This window comes from Podarcis bocagei, assembly GCF_964188305.1.
Source record: "Podarcis bocagei genome assembly, chromosome: 2".
NCBI lineage: Eukaryota > Metazoa > Chordata > Lepidosauria > Squamata > Lacertidae > Podarcis > Podarcis bocagei.
The window spans coordinates 83,813,734-83,832,740 of NC_138126.1; the positions used below are offsets into that span (position 1 = coordinate 83,813,734).

At 40.0% G+C, this 19,007-nt stretch overlaps 1 protein-coding gene across 3 annotated transcripts in view; it reads right to left on the reverse strand.

Moving 5' to 3' along the window:
* The window catches only part of DOCK2 (dedicator of cytokinesis 2), a 246,435-nt gene extending 229,626 nt beyond the window's left edge, over positions 1 to 16,809 (reverse strand). Inside the window, exons 1-5 of one of the 3 annotated variants that reach the window (XM_081178303.1) lie at positions 16,678 to 16,809; positions 8,463 to 8,546; positions 4,322 to 4,362; positions 1,525 to 1,580; positions 372 to 468 (exon numbers count right to left, since the gene is read on the reverse strand). In XM_081178303.1, coding sequence (XP_081034429.1) covers positions 372 to 468; positions 1,525 to 1,580; positions 4,322 to 4,362; positions 8,463 to 8,546; positions 16,678 to 16,717 — 318 coding nt within the window. In that variant the 5' untranslated portion in view covers positions 16,718 to 16,809. Of the gene's footprint in view, positions 1 to 371; positions 469 to 1,524; positions 1,581 to 4,321; positions 4,363 to 5,209; positions 5,337 to 5,536; positions 5,963 to 8,462; positions 8,547 to 16,677 lie in introns of those variants that run through there. The other 2 variants (XM_081178305.1, XM_081178304.1) reach the window with 2 other exon arrangements.
* Between the last annotated feature and the right edge of the window lie 2,198 nt (positions 16,810 to 19,007).

Below are 19,007 nucleotides of genomic sequence, written 5' to 3' on the forward strand. Positions count from 1 at the left end.
GAATTACAGGTGCCTTCAACCTCCTACTGTGAGCACATTCCTGCATTGCGTATTAAAGGTCAGTCAGAGACTGAAAGAGCATAAAACTCAAAGTGGAATTATACTGGCAGGCTTTTAACAAAAGAGCAAACTCTTCAATGAAGGGATTGATTCTTTATAGTCTCTTTCAAAGGAGTGTTCTTTTCATGAAATGAAAGACAAAACACTGTCTTAAACACTTGGCATATCCATAATTAAGCCTACAAAATATGGCTAACATAGCACCTAACCCTGTTAACGTCTTCTTTGCCTGCAATCAATAATTTTATTCATCTGAGGTACTTTTTGTTTAAAATACTTGAAGTAATAGACCTATGGGAGGGATTGCTTACCACATAGAGCTGTTTCCAGATATTGCCCCATTCCCAAAGTGTGCAGGTAACCTCTTGCACCAAAGGAATCTCAGCAGGTATTACATTTTCTGCATTTCTGAACAAAAGGATAAACAGTGGTTTAATGGCATGATTCCCACCCTTATCAGCAGCCCAGAATCCAGCCCAGAGGAGGAACGGTCAGCCAGATCAGAAGGATCAATGATAAAATACACAGGGGGTGCTAGATGGACACAGATGGACCCAGGCCTAACACCAAGGCTGAGCCAATCAGCTTGGAGCCTCTTAAACCTCACATTCCTGAACTAGAAGCCCCCCAAAACAGCCACACGCAAACTCTGGCCAGGCTGATTTCCTCTGTGAGAAAGCCCCTCTGCACCAAGGACCTCACACTGGCCAGAAGAACTGACAGGAAGGAGGTGGAGTATTAGGCTCCAGACCAAAAGGCTCTCCATTCTTCAGGAAGGAGGCAGAAGCAAAGGGGGTTAGTCTGGCTAAGAGACCACAAGTCTCAGAGACATTTTCTTGTATTTTTATGCTGTGAACCACTCTGAGATCTACAAATGAATGGTGGTATACACATTTAATAAATAATAATAATTTTGGCACCTGAAATGAACAACAAAATGGCGTCCCCAACCTTTCAAAGAAGAAGGGGGGAATGGGGGGAGAGGGTAAAGTTCCACATTGGGATCAAGGGGGTAGTGTAGTGGCAGCAACAGCGGGCATTTCTTGGCAGTTGGATCTGATTCCCCTGTGGATCCTGCCACTTGAGGCAGTTACTTCACCTTGCCTCATAGGTGGGCCAGCACTGGTTGCAGATAACACTGAATCAAGTTGCTAACTTGGAACCGTCCAGGGTCCTACTATGCCAGACTGTTACCTGACTGACAACACCACCCACAAGCGCCCCCCACCCTCCTTGTCGTTAGGAAAGGGCACCTTACAAATCTTTTGCCTATCAGCTACTGGGTGTGCACATTCTAGCTTTTCCCATCAGACAATAAGGATCACTCTTAGTGAAATACCCTTTCAAGCATTAGTTACAGAAATTATTTCGCCAAGCTGTTCAGCATCAATCACATGGGGGATTTTAGCTATAATACTCCCATCCGCTGACATATACCTCAAAAGAATTATCTCAATGAAATACCTTTTTTTCTCAACCGAAAGTTCTTTGATGTGGATAAAAGATTTTGGAAATATTCCCTAATGGAAGAAGAAGGGGGGAAGCACATTTGTTATATTGTACCGAAAATTTCTTCTATGACAAATTAAAAGGACCAAAAGTAGATTGATATATAGAGGTTCTGGAATAAAACTCTGGTGAGTTTTATTCTCATGTAGCTGCAACTACTATGTACAGAGTTAAATTATTAACCATTTGCCACTTTTCCCAGCCTGGTGCCTTAGAGATGTTTTAGACTACAACTTCCAGCAGCTCCAGCCAGCCAAAACATCTGAAGGGCATCAGATCAAGTTCACACATTACCAGGGTTGCTCATAGAGTCCTGTCCACTGAACTTGTCCACTGCAAATGAACGTCCACCTATTTTCTTCATCCTCAACTATTTCTTGACGCCTGACTCAAGTGTTGGTTCCATACACCAGCTTTTTCTTTGACTGAGTGGTAGAGCACAAGCTTTGCAAGCAGAAGGTCCCAGATTCACATAGCTGTCAATGTTTCCCTTTTTTTTAAGGGAAATTCCCTTATTCCCAATAGGATTCCTCGAAAGAAAAGGGAAAAGTTGACAGCTATGCAGATTCAGCCAGGGGCATCTCTTGCTAAATGTTTCAAAAAGCCAGTTATTTGAAAGAGCTCTGCCTGAGGCCTCAAAGCCACTGCTAGATGGAAGAGATAATACTGGAGAAAATGGAGAAATAGTCTCCATATAAAGGAACCATTGACTTCACCAAAATACAAACATTCAAGGTAACATCTCCATTCATACAATATTTTATAATACCTACGAGGCTCAAGAGGAGTTTATGTATTAAAGTATCTTTGACATGGTTCTGTCTACAAGCTGTGGGTCTGGTGGCCTAACAACACATTTGGTTACACAGGAGGATTAGCAGTCACACTCTAGGTTCTTAAAAATTAAATGCCAGTCCAGTGCAGGAGACCACAATTCTGATCAGCACCACAGCCTGAGAGTATAGGTAGCTATTTTGCAGCTCTATAGCTGTGTATCTACCCTATTACCTTGGTGCCACTGAGCATTTTTTCCTAATGCTTATTACCATGTAGTGGGATAGTTTTGCTGAGATTGCAGCTGGAGAGAGGAGTCTTAAACCTTCTCTCCCAGAGTGTTGGAGTGACCATCATATCCCGCTCCATATTTAATTTTTTTGCTAACCATGTGATTGCTAATCATGTTGATGGAACATGTAGCCTAAGATCCATTTGTGAATCTTCTCTTTAATACAACACATGATACACATATCCTCTTATGATCAGCAGTGAAGCTGAAAAACTGAAATGTCACTCAGATCCTGGATTATCCTGACATTAAACCTGAGCTCACTGTTTCATCTAAACTGAGGGGAATTCAAGTTTAAACAAACCAGGACGTTCATGCCAATGCTAGTCAGTGAAGGGAGGGGAAAGGGAAATATTTAAATCGGCACATAAGAGAAGAAGGAAATGGGAAATGAAAAGGGGTGCTCATGTGTTAAATTCAACAAATGTAGTGTCTGTGGACACAATAACTGAGCTGTACAAATCAAGTCTACGCTCTTTCACACAATCATTTGTACTTATAGCTACGTTCAATGTCATGTGGGGATAAGCCTAATGGGCAGAGTCAATGGGGAAAAACCAAAGGGAACAAAGCAACTTAAGAAGTGGTTGTTCAATGTAAAAAACAAAGGCACACAGTCAGATGTCAGATGGAACTTAGGCACTGCAGGAATAAAGGGATGCCGGTGGGTAATAGGGTAGATACACAGCTATAGAGCTGCAAAATAGCTCTGAAAAAGGCACTGCTAGATCAGAGTCCCTTATGAAAACAGGAAGACCTTCCATTTGCAGAAGGGCATGACTTGATCCAATCCAAGGTACTGGTTCTAATGTACTCCATTTTATGCAGGCATTTTTTTCCTTAGAAGCTGTGGTGTTCTACCTGTGCACTAAGATGTCTTATCACACTGCTGTTGCTCTTTCCCCCCCCAAAAAATTGTTTTTATTGATTTTCCACAATTATAACAAAAATGACATACAAAACACACAACAAAGAAAAATGCATTACAAAAACACAAAGAAAAATTATTTCTTCAAATATCTCATTCTCATAACATTGATAACTGACTTCCTCGAAACCCCTCTAACTGAATTTCATTATATCACCTGTTCTCCAAATTCATATTTCAAACAATATTAATATTGCTCTTATGCCTATGTTTTTACTTGGTTGTATTTTTACTTTTGTGATTTATACTGTGGTGTTGTGAGATGCCTCATGGGTGCTTAAATGAAAGTGTGGTTAAAAAAACCTGGTGCAAATAAATAAATAAAATGAATGAATGAATGAATGAATGAATGAATGATTTGGCTCAAAGATTTCAGGTATGTCCCTAGGCTTCAGCCAACCTATTAGGATCTTCAACTTTTATCTTGTGCCATATCATAATTTGCTTTTAACAGCTACATCAGTTTCAATTAGCTAAAGGGCACTACAATTTGTGATACACATGATCCCTTCAGTGTATACGACTAGTTGGACGCTGGTCAGTCCATTATTTGTTATTTAATCTACTTTTCTCATAGTACAAAAACATTCATTTCCTTATTGAAATATTGGCCACTGACATAGATTCAGTGACTCTTCTCAGGATTAAACTCCACACACTTAAAAAGAAAGAATAAAATAATAGTCTATTACAAAAAATAATAATCAAACAGATAATCAACAACAACAAAAGAATAAAGTCAATAAGAATAATCTTACCTCTACCCCTTTATGTCTTACAATGTATCCTTTGTACCAACCTAAAAGTCAAAGCAAAACCATAGTTACTTATTATATGCTTTTCAATGTCCAAATTGAACCAATTCGTTCAATTTCTGCAAAACTAGGGTAACAATCCTATGCATGCTTACATGAGGGTAAGTTCCACTGAACACAGTGCAGTTTACTTCCTGGTATGCATAGATTAAATTGTGTTGAAAGAGGATTACTGGTATGTATATATGTATGTATGTATTTGTGTTTGTTTGTTTCTTTGTTCATAATAAAGTATTCATAAATGCCTTTCAGGGCAATTGCCCAAGCAAGGAGGCACACAAAATTTATGCAGTAAGCATAACAATATAAAAAGAATAAAGTTAAAATCCACATTACACCCTTTGATGAGCAGCAAATCCTCAGGACACAACATAATGAAGACACACCAAATAACAAAAAGGAAGTGGGTGCAAATTTAAAACAATCTAAAGAGTTCTTCTAAAAAATCACCAGTGATGGGTTCATGCCATAAATCCCTTTTATGAACCAAATCTGCCTTTTTAAAGAGTTTAGAAGAGCATTGGAGTTTGATCTTGCCCCTGGAAGTAATATATAGCCATCCAGACTCATAGCCATGGATAACATTATCCTCCATGAATTTGTCTAATCCCCTCAAAAGGCTGAGTTGGTGCCCATGACTACATCTTATGGAAGCAAAAATCACTGTTTAACTATGTGTCATGTATGAAATACTTCTGCCCTGAATCTCTCAATACTCAATTTCACTGGACAACCCCAGGGCTCAGTACAGGGAGAGAGAAAAATATGTGTCTACTTTCTCCACACACTGTGTGCATAATATAATGCAACTCTTTCATGCTCCCTGCTTACCTTTTTTCTTAACTAAAATTCCCCCAAATTTTCTCTCCTTCACGTGTAATACATTGTACCGGTATAAATAGTGAAGGGGAGAGGGCAACATGCCAAAATAATCTGGGTTGGGGGGCAAGCAGCAATGTTACTTCTTTCCTAGCTGATTCCCCCCCCCCCCCAATGCTCTGATTATAGCTTTCATGTCTTGTTCAGTCCTCCAGTCAGGAGGCACAACAGCATCCTTTTCAGAGGTTGCTTTGCCTTGTAGGCCTGTCGGACTAGACTATAATCTACCAGTGGGAGCCAGAATTGGTTTGACAGTCATTTCCTAGAGGGAAAAGCCACCTGAGCCTAAGCATAGCTTCACCGACAGCATCCAGGACACGGCGGAAGCTCTGCTGTACAGTCATGTTGCAGCATAGCCAGATCTTCTCTGCTATGGGAAAAAGCTTGAGCATTTCCCTTAGCAACCAGTATTAATTATTGTGTCAAGGCACACTTAAACCCCAAAAAGGCCATGTTTGTCAGCCTCAAAGTCAGACATTTAACACTATAGGGTTAGGCCACTAAAAGTGCTAATCACTTAGATTGTCAGGCCTGTGCAGAGTGGGGGCAGCCAGATATACTTGCCCCCAAGCCTCAGAGGGCTATAAGCATGCCGGGGAGGCCTCATCCATGGCCTGATGGACTTACACTGCCACGCCAAGTACAAGACTCCCACCCCAGGCCTCAGACAAGCTCTGCACAGGCCTGGAGAATAGTTGCTAAAAGGCAAAAGTTAGATGTTAACATTCGGTGGCTAGGAACTCTTACTGTTGTGAGACATAAGTGCCTCACTTCCCCTGTTTGGCATCCTAGCTTGTCCCTCTTTGAACCTGGAAGCTCACTGGCAAGTGGTCAAAAAAACAAAATAAGGAACCCAGACACTCATCCATCTTTGGTAACTGTCAGAAGTGGAAGCTGAGGCAATTCTGGAGCATGGGGAAGGGCAATACACAAGGGGGAAATATTTGAAGCACACCCTGTGGGATTTCCAGGGCTTCCAAACACACTAGAGCTGCCTTATCAGATTTTGAAGCAAGCAGCGTAATACACATTACCATCTAAAAATGGTCCCTCCACAAGAAAATTAAATATAGAGTCGAAAGTTTTCTAAGTGCACCACTGAGTACATCCTTCACAGGATGAGGCAGTCAAGGTATGATGTGTAAATCACAGGACCCAAGGCAAAAAAAGAAAACAAAACAAAACAAAACAAAACAAAGCACCTTGCAGACATAATGCTGCTTATGGGGTGTCAGTTAAGTCTCCCTGAAATACAGTGGTACCTCAGGTTACAGACACCTTGGGTTACAGACACTTCAGGTTACAGACTCCACTAACCCAGAAGTAGTACCTCAGGTTAAGAACTTTACCTCAGGATGAGAACAGAAATCGTGTGGCGGCAGTGGGAGGCCCCATTAGCCACAGTGGTACCTCAGGTTAAGAACGGTTTCAGGTTACGAACGGACCTCTGGAACAAATTAAGTTCTTAACCAGAGGTACCACTGTAACTATATTTTGAAGAAAATGCTTTTTAAGGCTCTCAGGTCAATGTTTGTAACTCAAGAGAGACCTCTTCTGGTAAGAAATATGTTATAAACACATTGAGTAACTTTTTCATATCTACGCTAATCTCATCTGTGACATAAACCTACAGAACATCTCTCTGGGGCTGTCCACCTTTGTTCAGATTAACTCTGCCATCTCATTTTTTTCCAGTACTGGCTTTCAGTCCAGCAGTTTTGTGTTTCATTTCTGAGCACACAACTTTCATATGTTAACGGTGTATTTATGAAATCCAAAAGTTGCATTTTTTCAAGCTTTATAACCCCTGAAAGAATGCCATCCCTTGAGAATGAATAAGAAAAAAAATATCTGAATTAAAAAGGAACAGAGCAAAATCACATTTTTTTGCTTCAAGATAATAAGGGAAACCTACTTTCACTGCTGCATGGAACTACCACCACAGGTGCTACTTGGTTGAAGAGTGAAGGACAAGGAAGGAGGTCACTCTCCTGCTTCTCATCCACCTTTCAAACAGATGGAGAACATGGCCGTTCCATGGAGATTGTTTGTTTGTTTCTCACTATCCTACTACTGAACCCAGAGTGGGTTACAACACAAAAAAATTTAATTAAAAAACCCCCTAGATGGTTAAAATTATACAACACTACTAAGAAAAGCCCAGAGCAAATTAAATATTGGTTTGGTTCAGACATATAACTAAACCTTGGTTTGTTTAGCCTAAATATGATTTGTCCGAACCTAGCCTAGCAGATTAACCATGGTTTCTTTTCTGGCAACAATGATGAGAAGCCATGGTTTCTTGCCAGCATACCAGCCATAGCTTGCTTTACCTATGATTTTGGTGCCATGCCTGAACCCAACAACCTTGCTCAACCATACTTTGTTTGGCCACCCTATCCTAGACTCTTGCTAAGCTACAGAGGCATTGGGCAATATCATTTGGAAAGCAAACTAAGCTTTGGAAAAACAGGCAATGTGAAAGACTCATTAACTAAACAAACATGTGCAATTGCAGTCAAACTAGAGAATCAATTGGAGTAAGTACTGCAGCTCCTCAGCCTCTCAGTCACACTGAATATTTCAGTGTGCACATGCTGCATGGGCACAAGAGCACCAGAAGGTCTCCCTCTGTTTCATAGTTAATATATCATGTTTATTTGAGTTCATATGTTGGTATCTCTCTCCACAAGCATAGTTGTTTGTAATACTGCCACATTACAAAAAACTACAAAGCCTGTTTTATGGCTACAGCTATGGATAAAACATTTCTGGTTATCATTTAACCAAAACCACTAGCAGAATTAAGGCTGTTTTTATTTATTAAGAAGTGTTGTTCTGCTTATGTTAGTTCTGATGGTTTTACCACAAAACCCACACATAAAACCCACAAGCAGGAAAAAAAAGAGGCAAGTTAAACAAGTTTCACCTCCTAATAATTAATATCATTGTATTCATAATACAGACATCACAGTTTCAGTGTAAGGAGGTAAGTCACATCTGGATAAGAGTAAAATCTCATTAATGTCTCATTAATTCACCAAAAATGCACTCAGTGAACAAATATGCTTCTAAATATGCAGGCATGATGGCTGCATGTTTCAAGACAACAGTAATATAAGCATTGTCTCAGGATTTTTTTCTCTCCAATGAGCTCATAACTCAATGTGATGATGCAAAATACAAACCAAAAATTATTTCTCACCTTCACAGTCTTCCAGTATATGGACTACATCACCAATATACAGAGATAGCTGTGGTACTCTTGCAGCACTGAAATTGGATATTGCTGTGAAAAGACAATCACTCAATCAATCTTTATTACGGTTAAACAGACAACAGAAATAGTATCAACAACATGTACTACATCAGCACCAGGGGGTGGACGCAGTAGACAAAATAATTAATTACCTATATAATTATTTACATTAAAAATAACACTCCTTCAACTAAAGCTGTGAAAATACACAATAAGCTGTTATGGATTCAATCAAATTAACATTTTAAACACAAGAGCTGTGTTTCAGACAAGATGCTAAACCACAATTTGGTGCTATGGGGGCAAGCCTTGAACTTGCTTGCTTGCTACCCACTCCCTTTTCCTCCTTTGGTGCAGTGACAAGAAATCTGGAAGCTTGCTAGATCCGAACAAAGAACTGTGGTTAGTGTAAAGTACGCTTTAAAAAGACAAACCAGAATCACCAACTCCAGTTTGAAATTGCCTTGCTTTCCTAAACCATAGTTAAGACTAGCTACAGTCTGTCTGACGTTGGACATAAAAAAGTAATGACAGTTGAAAGCGAAAGCAAAATCTTCTGATTTCTTCAAAACAGCCATATCAGAAAGGAAGGCCCAACCTTTAAAGCTCATGCATGTAACACCAAACTATAGCTTAGAGCTGCCATATTTCAAAAAGTAAGATCCAATACAACCCGAAAGTTGTTGAGTTTTTTTTAGTAAATGCTACAAGAATGTCCTGGAAAATCAGGACGTATGGCAGCCCTGCTATATCTTAGCATTGCATGTGATCCAACTTAATATGGGATTATAAAGATTATTTTGAGAGTCAACATTATTTTAAATAGAAGCACAGCAATAAATATTAAATAAACTGAATATGAAGGTTCAGTTCTCTGCCTCACTTGCAAAAGACCTCTCCATAAAATGTGGAAATTGGAAATTCACACCTGAAATATCAATCATAAGAAATATATGCAGATAGCAAGCTGAAGTAATATGTCTCCAAAATAAAGCAACTAAAGGGTGTGGCAATCTTTATAGACTGTTTTCTAACCACACACTAAGAGAGACTTGCACCTGAGGAGGAGGGATCAGAGAGCTACCTTTTTAATTTGTTTACTGTTTTATTTCTCAAAACTGCTTTTATTTTTCAAAACATTTTGCTTTGAAAACTCCAGAGCAGTAAACAAAGGGTAATGAAATACTGCATAAACAATTATAAAACAATTATAGGAATAAAACCATATAAACTCCAAATAATACAGCATCCATAGTTATTGGCAGCCTGCCTCAAAGCCGGTATTAACCTTGCACTGGTTGAGCTGATGTGCTTTCTGCTTGTGAAACAGCACTTTTGGATACAAGGCGATGTACTGTCAAGTACGCTTGTCTAAGCCAAAGCATAATACCATTTGTAAAGCAAATCTGCAATTTTTATTAAATCAACTTGGAAGATAGGAGTGAGAATTAGACTTGTTCCAAAGTGAGAATTGGGCCTTCAATCTTAAATAAATTGGCTTGGGCAGAATAGCCTTAAAGCGTCAATTTACTGAAGTCCTGAACACACACTTAATAGCTTCAAATTGTTCTGAGTTCTCCTCTTGTCCCCCTAATTCACTGCCATTCAGAAATCAATCTTGGCATTCTTTCCAGTGCTTTTGGCCAAAATACAGAAAAAGCCGCAGAAGGCTGTTTCAAGTTATAGCAGCCACAAAACAGAACAAAAACAGTATATCTCAGCAACAATTAAAAACAAAACTTTAGTGCATTTTGTTCTCACATTTGGCCGCCCCTTTTAGAACTCTAAACATACCCCGTGACCCAGATTCAGATATCCAGAGTATTTGATGTAATTTAGTTCTAATCATGGTACCAGCTCAATACAGTGGTACCTCGGGTTACAGACGCTTCAGGTTACAAACGCTTCAGGTTACAGACTCCCCTAACCCAGAAATATTACCTCGGGTTAAGAACTTTGCTTCAGGATGAGAATAGAAATTGCGCGGCGGCAGCGGGAGGCCCCATTAGTTAAAGCGGTACCTCAGGTTAAGAACAGTTTCAGGTTAAGAACGGACCTCCAGAACGAATTAAGTTCTTAACCAGAGGTACCACTGTACAATTTCTATAGCCATGTTTTATTAAGCTGTTCTTGTGATACATTGTGTTCCCTTCTTCTTAAGTTAAAACAGTGACCCTTCCACAAAATGGTCAGTTTCACAAATAACAACCTAAAGGTGTATGATATTAACAACCTAAAAGTGTATAAAGCTAATAATATTTAGCTTTTACATCACTTCGCCTTCCATTTTTGTTCTGTTCTTCCTCACCATTCCTTCTCCAACCTGGCAGCTGGCTGTAGCCTTGGCAGCTGAGGAAAGTTTACCTTAAGGTTCTCTTTCTCCCTCTCTCTCAAAAACACTTTTGAACTACTTCTGACTTCAGGATATGGCCTTTTGACCACCCATAAAGGTATACAGATTCTTGCACAGTGCTAGTCCATACCCTCCAACATGTTGCCACGGAAAACCAGAATGCTCCCCTTATGGGGCCATGTTTCCACGTGAGAGCACAGCCCCCATAACACGATTCCCGATTTAATCAGGACAGTTGAGGGATTTGCTAGAATATGCAGATAATGTATTTCCATGATCCAATATTTGGGTAGCAATCTAAGACAAATGAGAATCAAATAAATACTGACTTGTCACACTGTACTTTTTTAAAAAAAAAAAGCTATACCTTTATTGTTAGCTGTCGTGGATTTGAATGAGAGGTTATAAGAAACAAAACAACAACAATAATAAATACCAACAACTAAACTATTTCCTATGGATTTTGGCATTTAAAATAAGCTTTCAAAAACCAGATGAAGGGGAGGGGGAGTGCATTCTGTCCTTTAAGCCATCACTACTCGTCGTGCTCATTTAAAGAAAAAAAACTAAAAGTTCAGAGCATGGTTGTGTTAACATAATATTGCATTGCTTCCCAGTGGTACCTTTTTTTTTCTTTTTTCTTTTTACAAAGGGTTAGTATGGTGACATCAACCAACTGACAAAGGAAGTGGTTTTGCAAGCTTGATGTTTTCTGAGTAAGTGGAAACTTACAGCTTAAAGTCATTTGAAAGTACAAAAGTCCTGTTTCTTTTCTTTACTTTAAAAAAGGGAAAGGGGGAATAAAGCAGGAACATGCATGTTTTGTTGGAGCCAAGATATACAGAGCACTATAAACAAATTCCTAAATCCCAAAGAGTGGGGTAGGTCCCATTAAAACTCCTATTGGTTAACAATTCCCAGCTGGATGTCTATTGTAGTAAAAAGCAACAGGTCCTGTGGCACCTGGAGGTCAAAGAAATGCATTGTGGCGTAAGCTTCTGCAGACCAGTGCCACTTGTCAAATACTTGGAATTGTCATCCTGAGTTGGCAGAGGTGCATGTGTGTATGTCTGCCAGCTGAAAACAACACTTTTCCGGGCCATGAAAGCTCATGGCACGCTGTATTTACTAATCCTTAAGATGCCACAGCTGATTTTACTATTGGTTAGCACAACATGTTGTGGCTATGTGTGTCCCACTTCCCTGAGCAGTGAGAACTGCCTGGGTTTGATTTCATTTGGAAGGAGGGATCACTGGATACATAAGGTGCTTTGTAACAGAGTTTACTTACAGATTTGTAGAATTCATAGATAGGTAGGTTGAGCAGAGGTGGTCGTGGACAGCTTAAACAGCAACCCTACATCAGATCTGTAGCAAGGAACACTTGCCCACTCACCAGAGCTGCTAGCTTACAGAGCCCCCAAAACTGAGCTCAGACCACTCTGTTTCTCTCACAGTCTGCCTTAGTCTCCTACTCACAACTGCCATTTCTGTTGTTCTTTACACAGAGAAACCTAGTTTATGGAAGCTATGGGAGAAGGTATGCCCATGCCCCTTTCTCTGACCATTTTAGAGTAGTCCTGCATCACAAAGCAATCTCCCAACCATTGACCCCTATTGAGGGCTGTTAAAACTACTTTTGTCAAGTTCAACATTTTGGCAAGGTATTGTCACAGTCTTGTTCACAGAAATCTGATAGTAAGCCCATAACATTATCTTCCCGCTCCTTATGCAAAGGTCCCTATCTAGATGTTGCGACTTCGCTGTGCTAGGGTACATTTCTAAACCTTACCACATGTATTTTTATACAAGTTACCGGTAAGTAAGGTTTAAGAAGTATTTGAATTGAAGCTTATGCAGATAGCCTATCAAAACTCTCTCCTCTATTTGTAGACAAAATAATGAGGGTGGGCTCCTCCAAATTTATCCAGGGGTGGTGAGATATTATCCAATTTTCTCATGCAGATAATAGATTTCAACACTGTCACGAGTATAGCACCTTTTATTTTTCTGCCTCTCCAAGTGACAACAGCCACAAATGTATTGGCAGCTTGATCCCTATTTTTATGCTCCACAGTGTCCTGGGCCCAGCATCATTACACAGCATCATTCACCGGGGTTGGAAGGGGGGGCAGCTTCCACCACAACAAAAATGGTAGAGAATATTTGTACAAATTTATTCAAAGTGCTCTTCCATTTTGTACGGGGGGTGTGGATTCAGACATTTTCTCAGAAAGAAATGGCTTTTCTTTAATTTGCATGTCTGGGGGGAAGCAAATCCAACCCTCGCCATCTGCATTACAATTCATTAATACTATCTCCCCTCCCCACCCCCACCCCCCTGAAAAAAAATAGAAGAGGGACAAGAATGGGACCTCTGCAGATGAAACCTGATTCACATTGCTTTTTCAGCGCTGCCCTGGATTGAATATATAAGCCACAGTTGAAGTCTCACAACTTCCTTTTGTGGCACTTGCTTGTGATCCATGCTTGCTTCATTATCATGTTTTGTAAAGCTCCTGGAGGAGAATCAATGATGCAAACAGGGAAAAGAAAAACAACTAAACTTTCAGAGTTCTGGCTTGGTTTCAGTGTGAACTTTTGGAATGTTTCCGTGGACTTAACAAACAAATCAATAATAAAAATAATAATAAAAATAATAATAATAAATTTTATTTATATCCCGCCCTCCCCAGCCGAAGCAGGGCTCAGGGCAGCTAACAACAATAAAACAGTACAAAAGTACAGCACAAACAACACTCTAAAATCATTCATTATAAAATTAATTCAAGTATATACAGTCAGGACAGCTGTTTTCTAATTTGGGGGTGACTAACATGTGGCCTTCCAGCTAATTCCCAACTCCCAGTAACAGCTGGAGGATCATAGGTTAGCCACCTATATTCCAGTTCAAACTCTTGAAGTCTCCTTAGCTGCTCAGCCCTAAAAAAAAATCTAACTTTTCCAACACTTGCCTCCACTTAAATGAAAATCATTTTAAAGTGCCATACTTTTTTTATCTAACACCACAGCATTTAGCAAAAAAATACCTATACAGTCGTACCTTGGATCCTGAAAGCCTTGCGAGTCTAACGTTTTGGCTCCCGAACGCCACAAACCCGGAAGTGTTCCATTTTGCAAACATTCTTTGGAACCTGAATGTCCGACGCAGCTTCTGGAGCTTCCTGCAGCCAATCAGAAGCCACGCCTTGGTTTCCAAACATTTTGGAAGTCAAACAGACTTCCAGAACAGATCCCGTTCGACTTCTGAGGTATCACTGTAGTGTGAGAAATGTGCTGCTCACTTCCTACTTATTTTTAATTCATTTGTAAAAGAATATCTATACCAACATTTTATGAAAGCAGGGTGGTGTACAATTTAAAGCGCCATTAAAAACAAAATAGATAATAATTAAAGTGACTGGCTAGTAAAAATAAATAAAAAAGAAACAGCTAGAAAGGTCTTCAGGCGATTCTTGAAAGTCAAAAGTGAGGGTGCCTGCCAAATCTCTTTTGGAAGAATGCTCCATTAACATATGTGGTGAAAATGTGAAAAAGTTTTTTTTAAAAAAAGATTAAAACCCCCAAATCATTGCCATTATAAGCAGAACCATCAATATTCCTTACAGCTAAATCTGAAGTGTGTATTTTAAAATGCAATTCAGCCTGACCATTTAGATCAGGGGCCAGCAAACTTTTTCAGCAGGGGGCCAGTCCACTGTCCCTCAGACCTTGTGGGGGGCCGGACTATAGTTTTTGGGGGGGAAATGAACAAATTCCTATGCCCCACAAATAACCCAGAGGGGCATTTTAAATAAAAGCATACGTTCTACTCTGGTAAAAATACCAGGCAGGCCCCACAAATAACCCAGAGATACATTTTAAATAAAAGGACACATTCTACTCATGTAAAAACACGCTGATTCTTGGACCATCCATGGGCTGGATTTAGAAGGTGATTGGGCTGGATCCAGCCCCCGGGCCTTAGTTTGCCTACCCATGGTTTAGATCCTCTATGGACTGTAACAGCACCAAGAATTGTAATTGGTGCTTGTTGACATTTACCCCTATTGACTACCGAAATTGTGTGGTTTAGCAAATCTTGGCATCTGGTCTTAATGGTGAAACTAGCACAATTTGTGGGTCTACTCTAGGTCTAAAGGAAGACCAAGGGGAAAAACATATGCCATGCAAGTAGAGTTCCAGGTCTTCCGGGGGCTCAGTGGGGAGAAGAGTGAAGTGAAGTCCCCATTTGTGTAAGTAAGACTCAGACATAACTGGATTTTACCTGACAAAAATAAAATTTCTTGTGACTGTTGGCTCTATTTATTTCTCTTGAGCACCATCAATTAAATTATGTATATCAACACATTAAAGGCTCTGCCTTTGTTTTACTGCAATTGTAAAACCTTAAGATGACTAGGATTCATCTTCCATAGTTAGTGCAGGATTGCTCATACATTATATGCTCTTTAGAGGTATGAACTATGTACTAGTAGAATTATAAAATATATTCAGTACATATACAGATAATGGTAGATGCTATGTATTTTGTATGTGGTAGTATTTTGCCAGAGTAATTCAAGCACTGGGCCCAAGAATCTTTTCAGAAGGCAGCAAAAGACTTCTGACCATTAGCAAGAGAGAAGTGAGTATCCTGGTTCTTTAGTTTTGCAAAAGGAGCTATCTACCAAGCTTAGTATGAGTTTTGAATAATTTTGCAATGTTACTATATAATTGCACTGAAACTCAATTGTATTTTGCTTCAGGCATTTCTTCCAGAAATCCAAATAATTTCATACAATATCAAGCAAATCAGAATGTGTAGATTGCCCTGTCGTCACCACAGGAACATACACAGCTGACTTAGACAATCAGACAATCAATCCAGCTAGGTTTGAATTGTCTACAGATTGGCAATGGCTCAAACAGGAGTCTCCTCCAGCCTACCAGAAGATTGAACTTGGGACCTTTTGCATGCACTGAGCTACGGCCTTTCCTAAGTTTCAAAATGGGGTTGAATGTTTAAGCTTTGGCCATGTTCACTCATTTAATGATTTCTCACATGAAAGTCCCCTAATCCAGCACAGTTCATGGTAATTAGTTGGTAGTTTGCTGTGGGTTATAATTATATTACCACTGGAAAATGAATGAACAATCTCAACAAGATTTTAAAAGCAGTGGACTAAACAATCCACACAACACATAAGTGCAACAAGTTCAGTTATTTAGCACATTTATTTCCTGCCTTTTGTTCATCATGTAACTCAATATGGGATTTTCAAGCACTGACAAGACCCAGCGAGGTGACTGCATGATGCGGCCAAAGAGCACACCAAGAATCAGTAAAACAAAAGTCTCAGGAGCACAGTACATATAGTTTGTTTCTGAAAATGTGCTTGCTCCCTTTCCATTTCCTGTTTATAACAAAGCCAATAAGAGGACAACTTGCATAACTGAGTCAATGCCTAAGAAGAACTCGAATGTCTAAGATTCCAGTTTGGTTATCGCAAGACAAAGGGCTGTTTTTATAGTTTACAGCTTCAAATTTAGTTAGTTCCACAGGGCTTTCCACAAGAATAGGGAAATAGTACTAAGCAAAGATTGCTTGGAAGCAAGTATCAATGAAACCTTCTTATGTGTGTGTTCAGCATAGACCCATCAGACAAGGCACAAAACAACTATTTTGTTGTTTAAATATTTGGGGTTTTTTCCTGACCAAATTGATTTATCTTCGTTCATTGCAGCACTTCTCCCCACATCCTGCAGAGGAGGAAAACCCCAGAGAGGAGCTTGCATGATACATACCCACTCCAATCTTCTTATCAGTTTTTTGCCAAGGAGTCATAGCCAACAAGTCCAGCAGGCTAGGGTAGCCGTGATTCAGGAGAACAGCTGTTTGGTACCGGATAAAATCCCAGTAATGTTCAAGGATGGAGTCAAGTGAATCGCAAGGCAAGTTTGTCTACTGCTGCAGTTGCAGCAGGGAACTTTGCACTTCTCACAATCCCTCAGCTTCCTTCCTCTTTTTCTGTGCACTGTCCTCAACGAGGCTCTTACGCTAAATGAAAGTGATGCTTCTATGCAGAGGAGGGACAACACAGCGCCTTGCTGACAGGGCAATGACAGCAACACAAGCAAATAGGAACGTAAGGGGACTATGGTTACTACCACCACTACATGCTAAGCCAATCACACAGCTTCTAGACACGTGTTCCTCCCAAGATGGTAAGATCAGTTAATGAGGTGCTGCTTCATGTTCCATCCTTTTTAATGGTGACACGTATTACAGCACCGTTTTAGGCGCAACACCTATCCATCCCTGTCTCCACCAGCTGAAAAACGGGTACATATTTCATTATATTGTTGGCCTGCTTTTAACAAGATTGTTTAGTTGTCCTATTGTTTTTAAACAGCTTGTGGACTTTGTACTAGCCTTATTTTGCATATCACATGGTTAACTCTACAGTATAAGACTTGAAGATTTTAGGGGAAAGGTTATGTAGAAAAGATGCCTTACTTCTCCTGCTGCAATGCTTTCCCAAAAGTTCATTCTTCAGCCATAAAATACAAAAGTATACTTTTCCTCATGCCTGGCAGAATTTGTATTTTTCCATTTTATACCGAGAAACATGTATTGTTGGGGAAAGGTCATGCAGCAGTTTTGCTGTTATTCCATTAGCCTGACCAGGTAGGAAATGTGGAGGCAGAATAATGGAGGAACATTGAGACACCACTGAGAAAAGGATAAAATGAGTACTGCAGCCATGGTAAAACCAGGACCCTATCAAAGAGAGTGGGAACTACAGGATCTGAACAAGGAGGGTCTGAACAATAGAATGCTTTAGCTTTATTCAGTATTAAAGATACAGCATCATGAACAAACAGTAGTATCTGTGCTTAAGAGAGCCTGGAGTTGTTACACAGCAGTCTGTTTCACCCATGCTGCAGGATGGACTACTTCTCTTCAGTTCCAGCTGTACTGCCAGTCTTCCTTCTCCCCTGCTTGCAATGAGCCATTCTGTGCTCACCAAGCAAACTTATATCTGATCTGACCGTTTTGGTCACTACCCCTCTCTTATTTCGGAGGTTTTCACGGTGTGGATACACTTGCTGTCTTAAATTAATTTCAACACTGGAGTAGATGGGCAGCTGCCTTCTGTTTGTCAGGACACATTAAAGTAACGTTTTGGTGTGGACCAGAAAGGGACTTGTTGAAACAATGAGATTGTTTCAACAAGTCCCTTTCTGGTCCACACCAAAACGTTACTTTGGAACGCCCTCCCATCAGATGTCAAAGCGATAAACAACTACCTGACATTCAGAAGACATCTTAAGGCAGCCCTGTTCAGGGAAGTTTTTAATGTGTGACATTTTTGTGTCTTTTCGGTCTCTGTGGAAGCTGCCCACAGTGGCTGGGGAAACCCAGCCAGATGGGCGGGGTACAAATAATAAATTATTGTTGTTGTTGTTTCTTCTAGTCATTCTGTCATTCTCCCACACTGTTGCCAAATTTCTTTTTGTCATTCTCTGAACATTCTGGGCAACTAGGTTATTTCACAGCTGTTTTCTCTTCCTGCCCTTCGGAGTTTCCCCCTAAATATTCTTTGTTTGTTTTTTGGTAACTCCCTTCTTCATGCGTGGCCTGGTATGGCTACATAAGGATAGATGCTAGGAGTGAAATTCAATGTAGCCTTATGTCTCTTCTTCCATCAGCACAAGGATTTCTCTTGCACAGTAAAGGTCTCCACCTCCCATCACAACACTGCTAAATCTGTTGTAGAGTCCCCCAACCGTCTGGAGCAGATTTGAAGATGCAGGGGGAGGAGAGGAGGTAAAGTCCCATTGTACAAGCAGAAATCTTTTTGCTTATAGGATACAATAGTGGTATACTCAAATTAGTATTACTTAGTATTAATTAGGAAGATCGAAACTTGTATCATTGTATATAGCTCACTCTGAAAAGTGTATCCACAGTAAGCATGCGGTTCAATCTGAGATATACAATACAGTATTTTAAAAACTGAGCTTTGGCTTGAGCTTGGTTTTAGTATGACAGAACCATTTGACTGACAGAAGAATCAGAAAGATGGGTTGCATTTCACCTTTAAGCTTTCGTTTAAAAAACCCCACACACC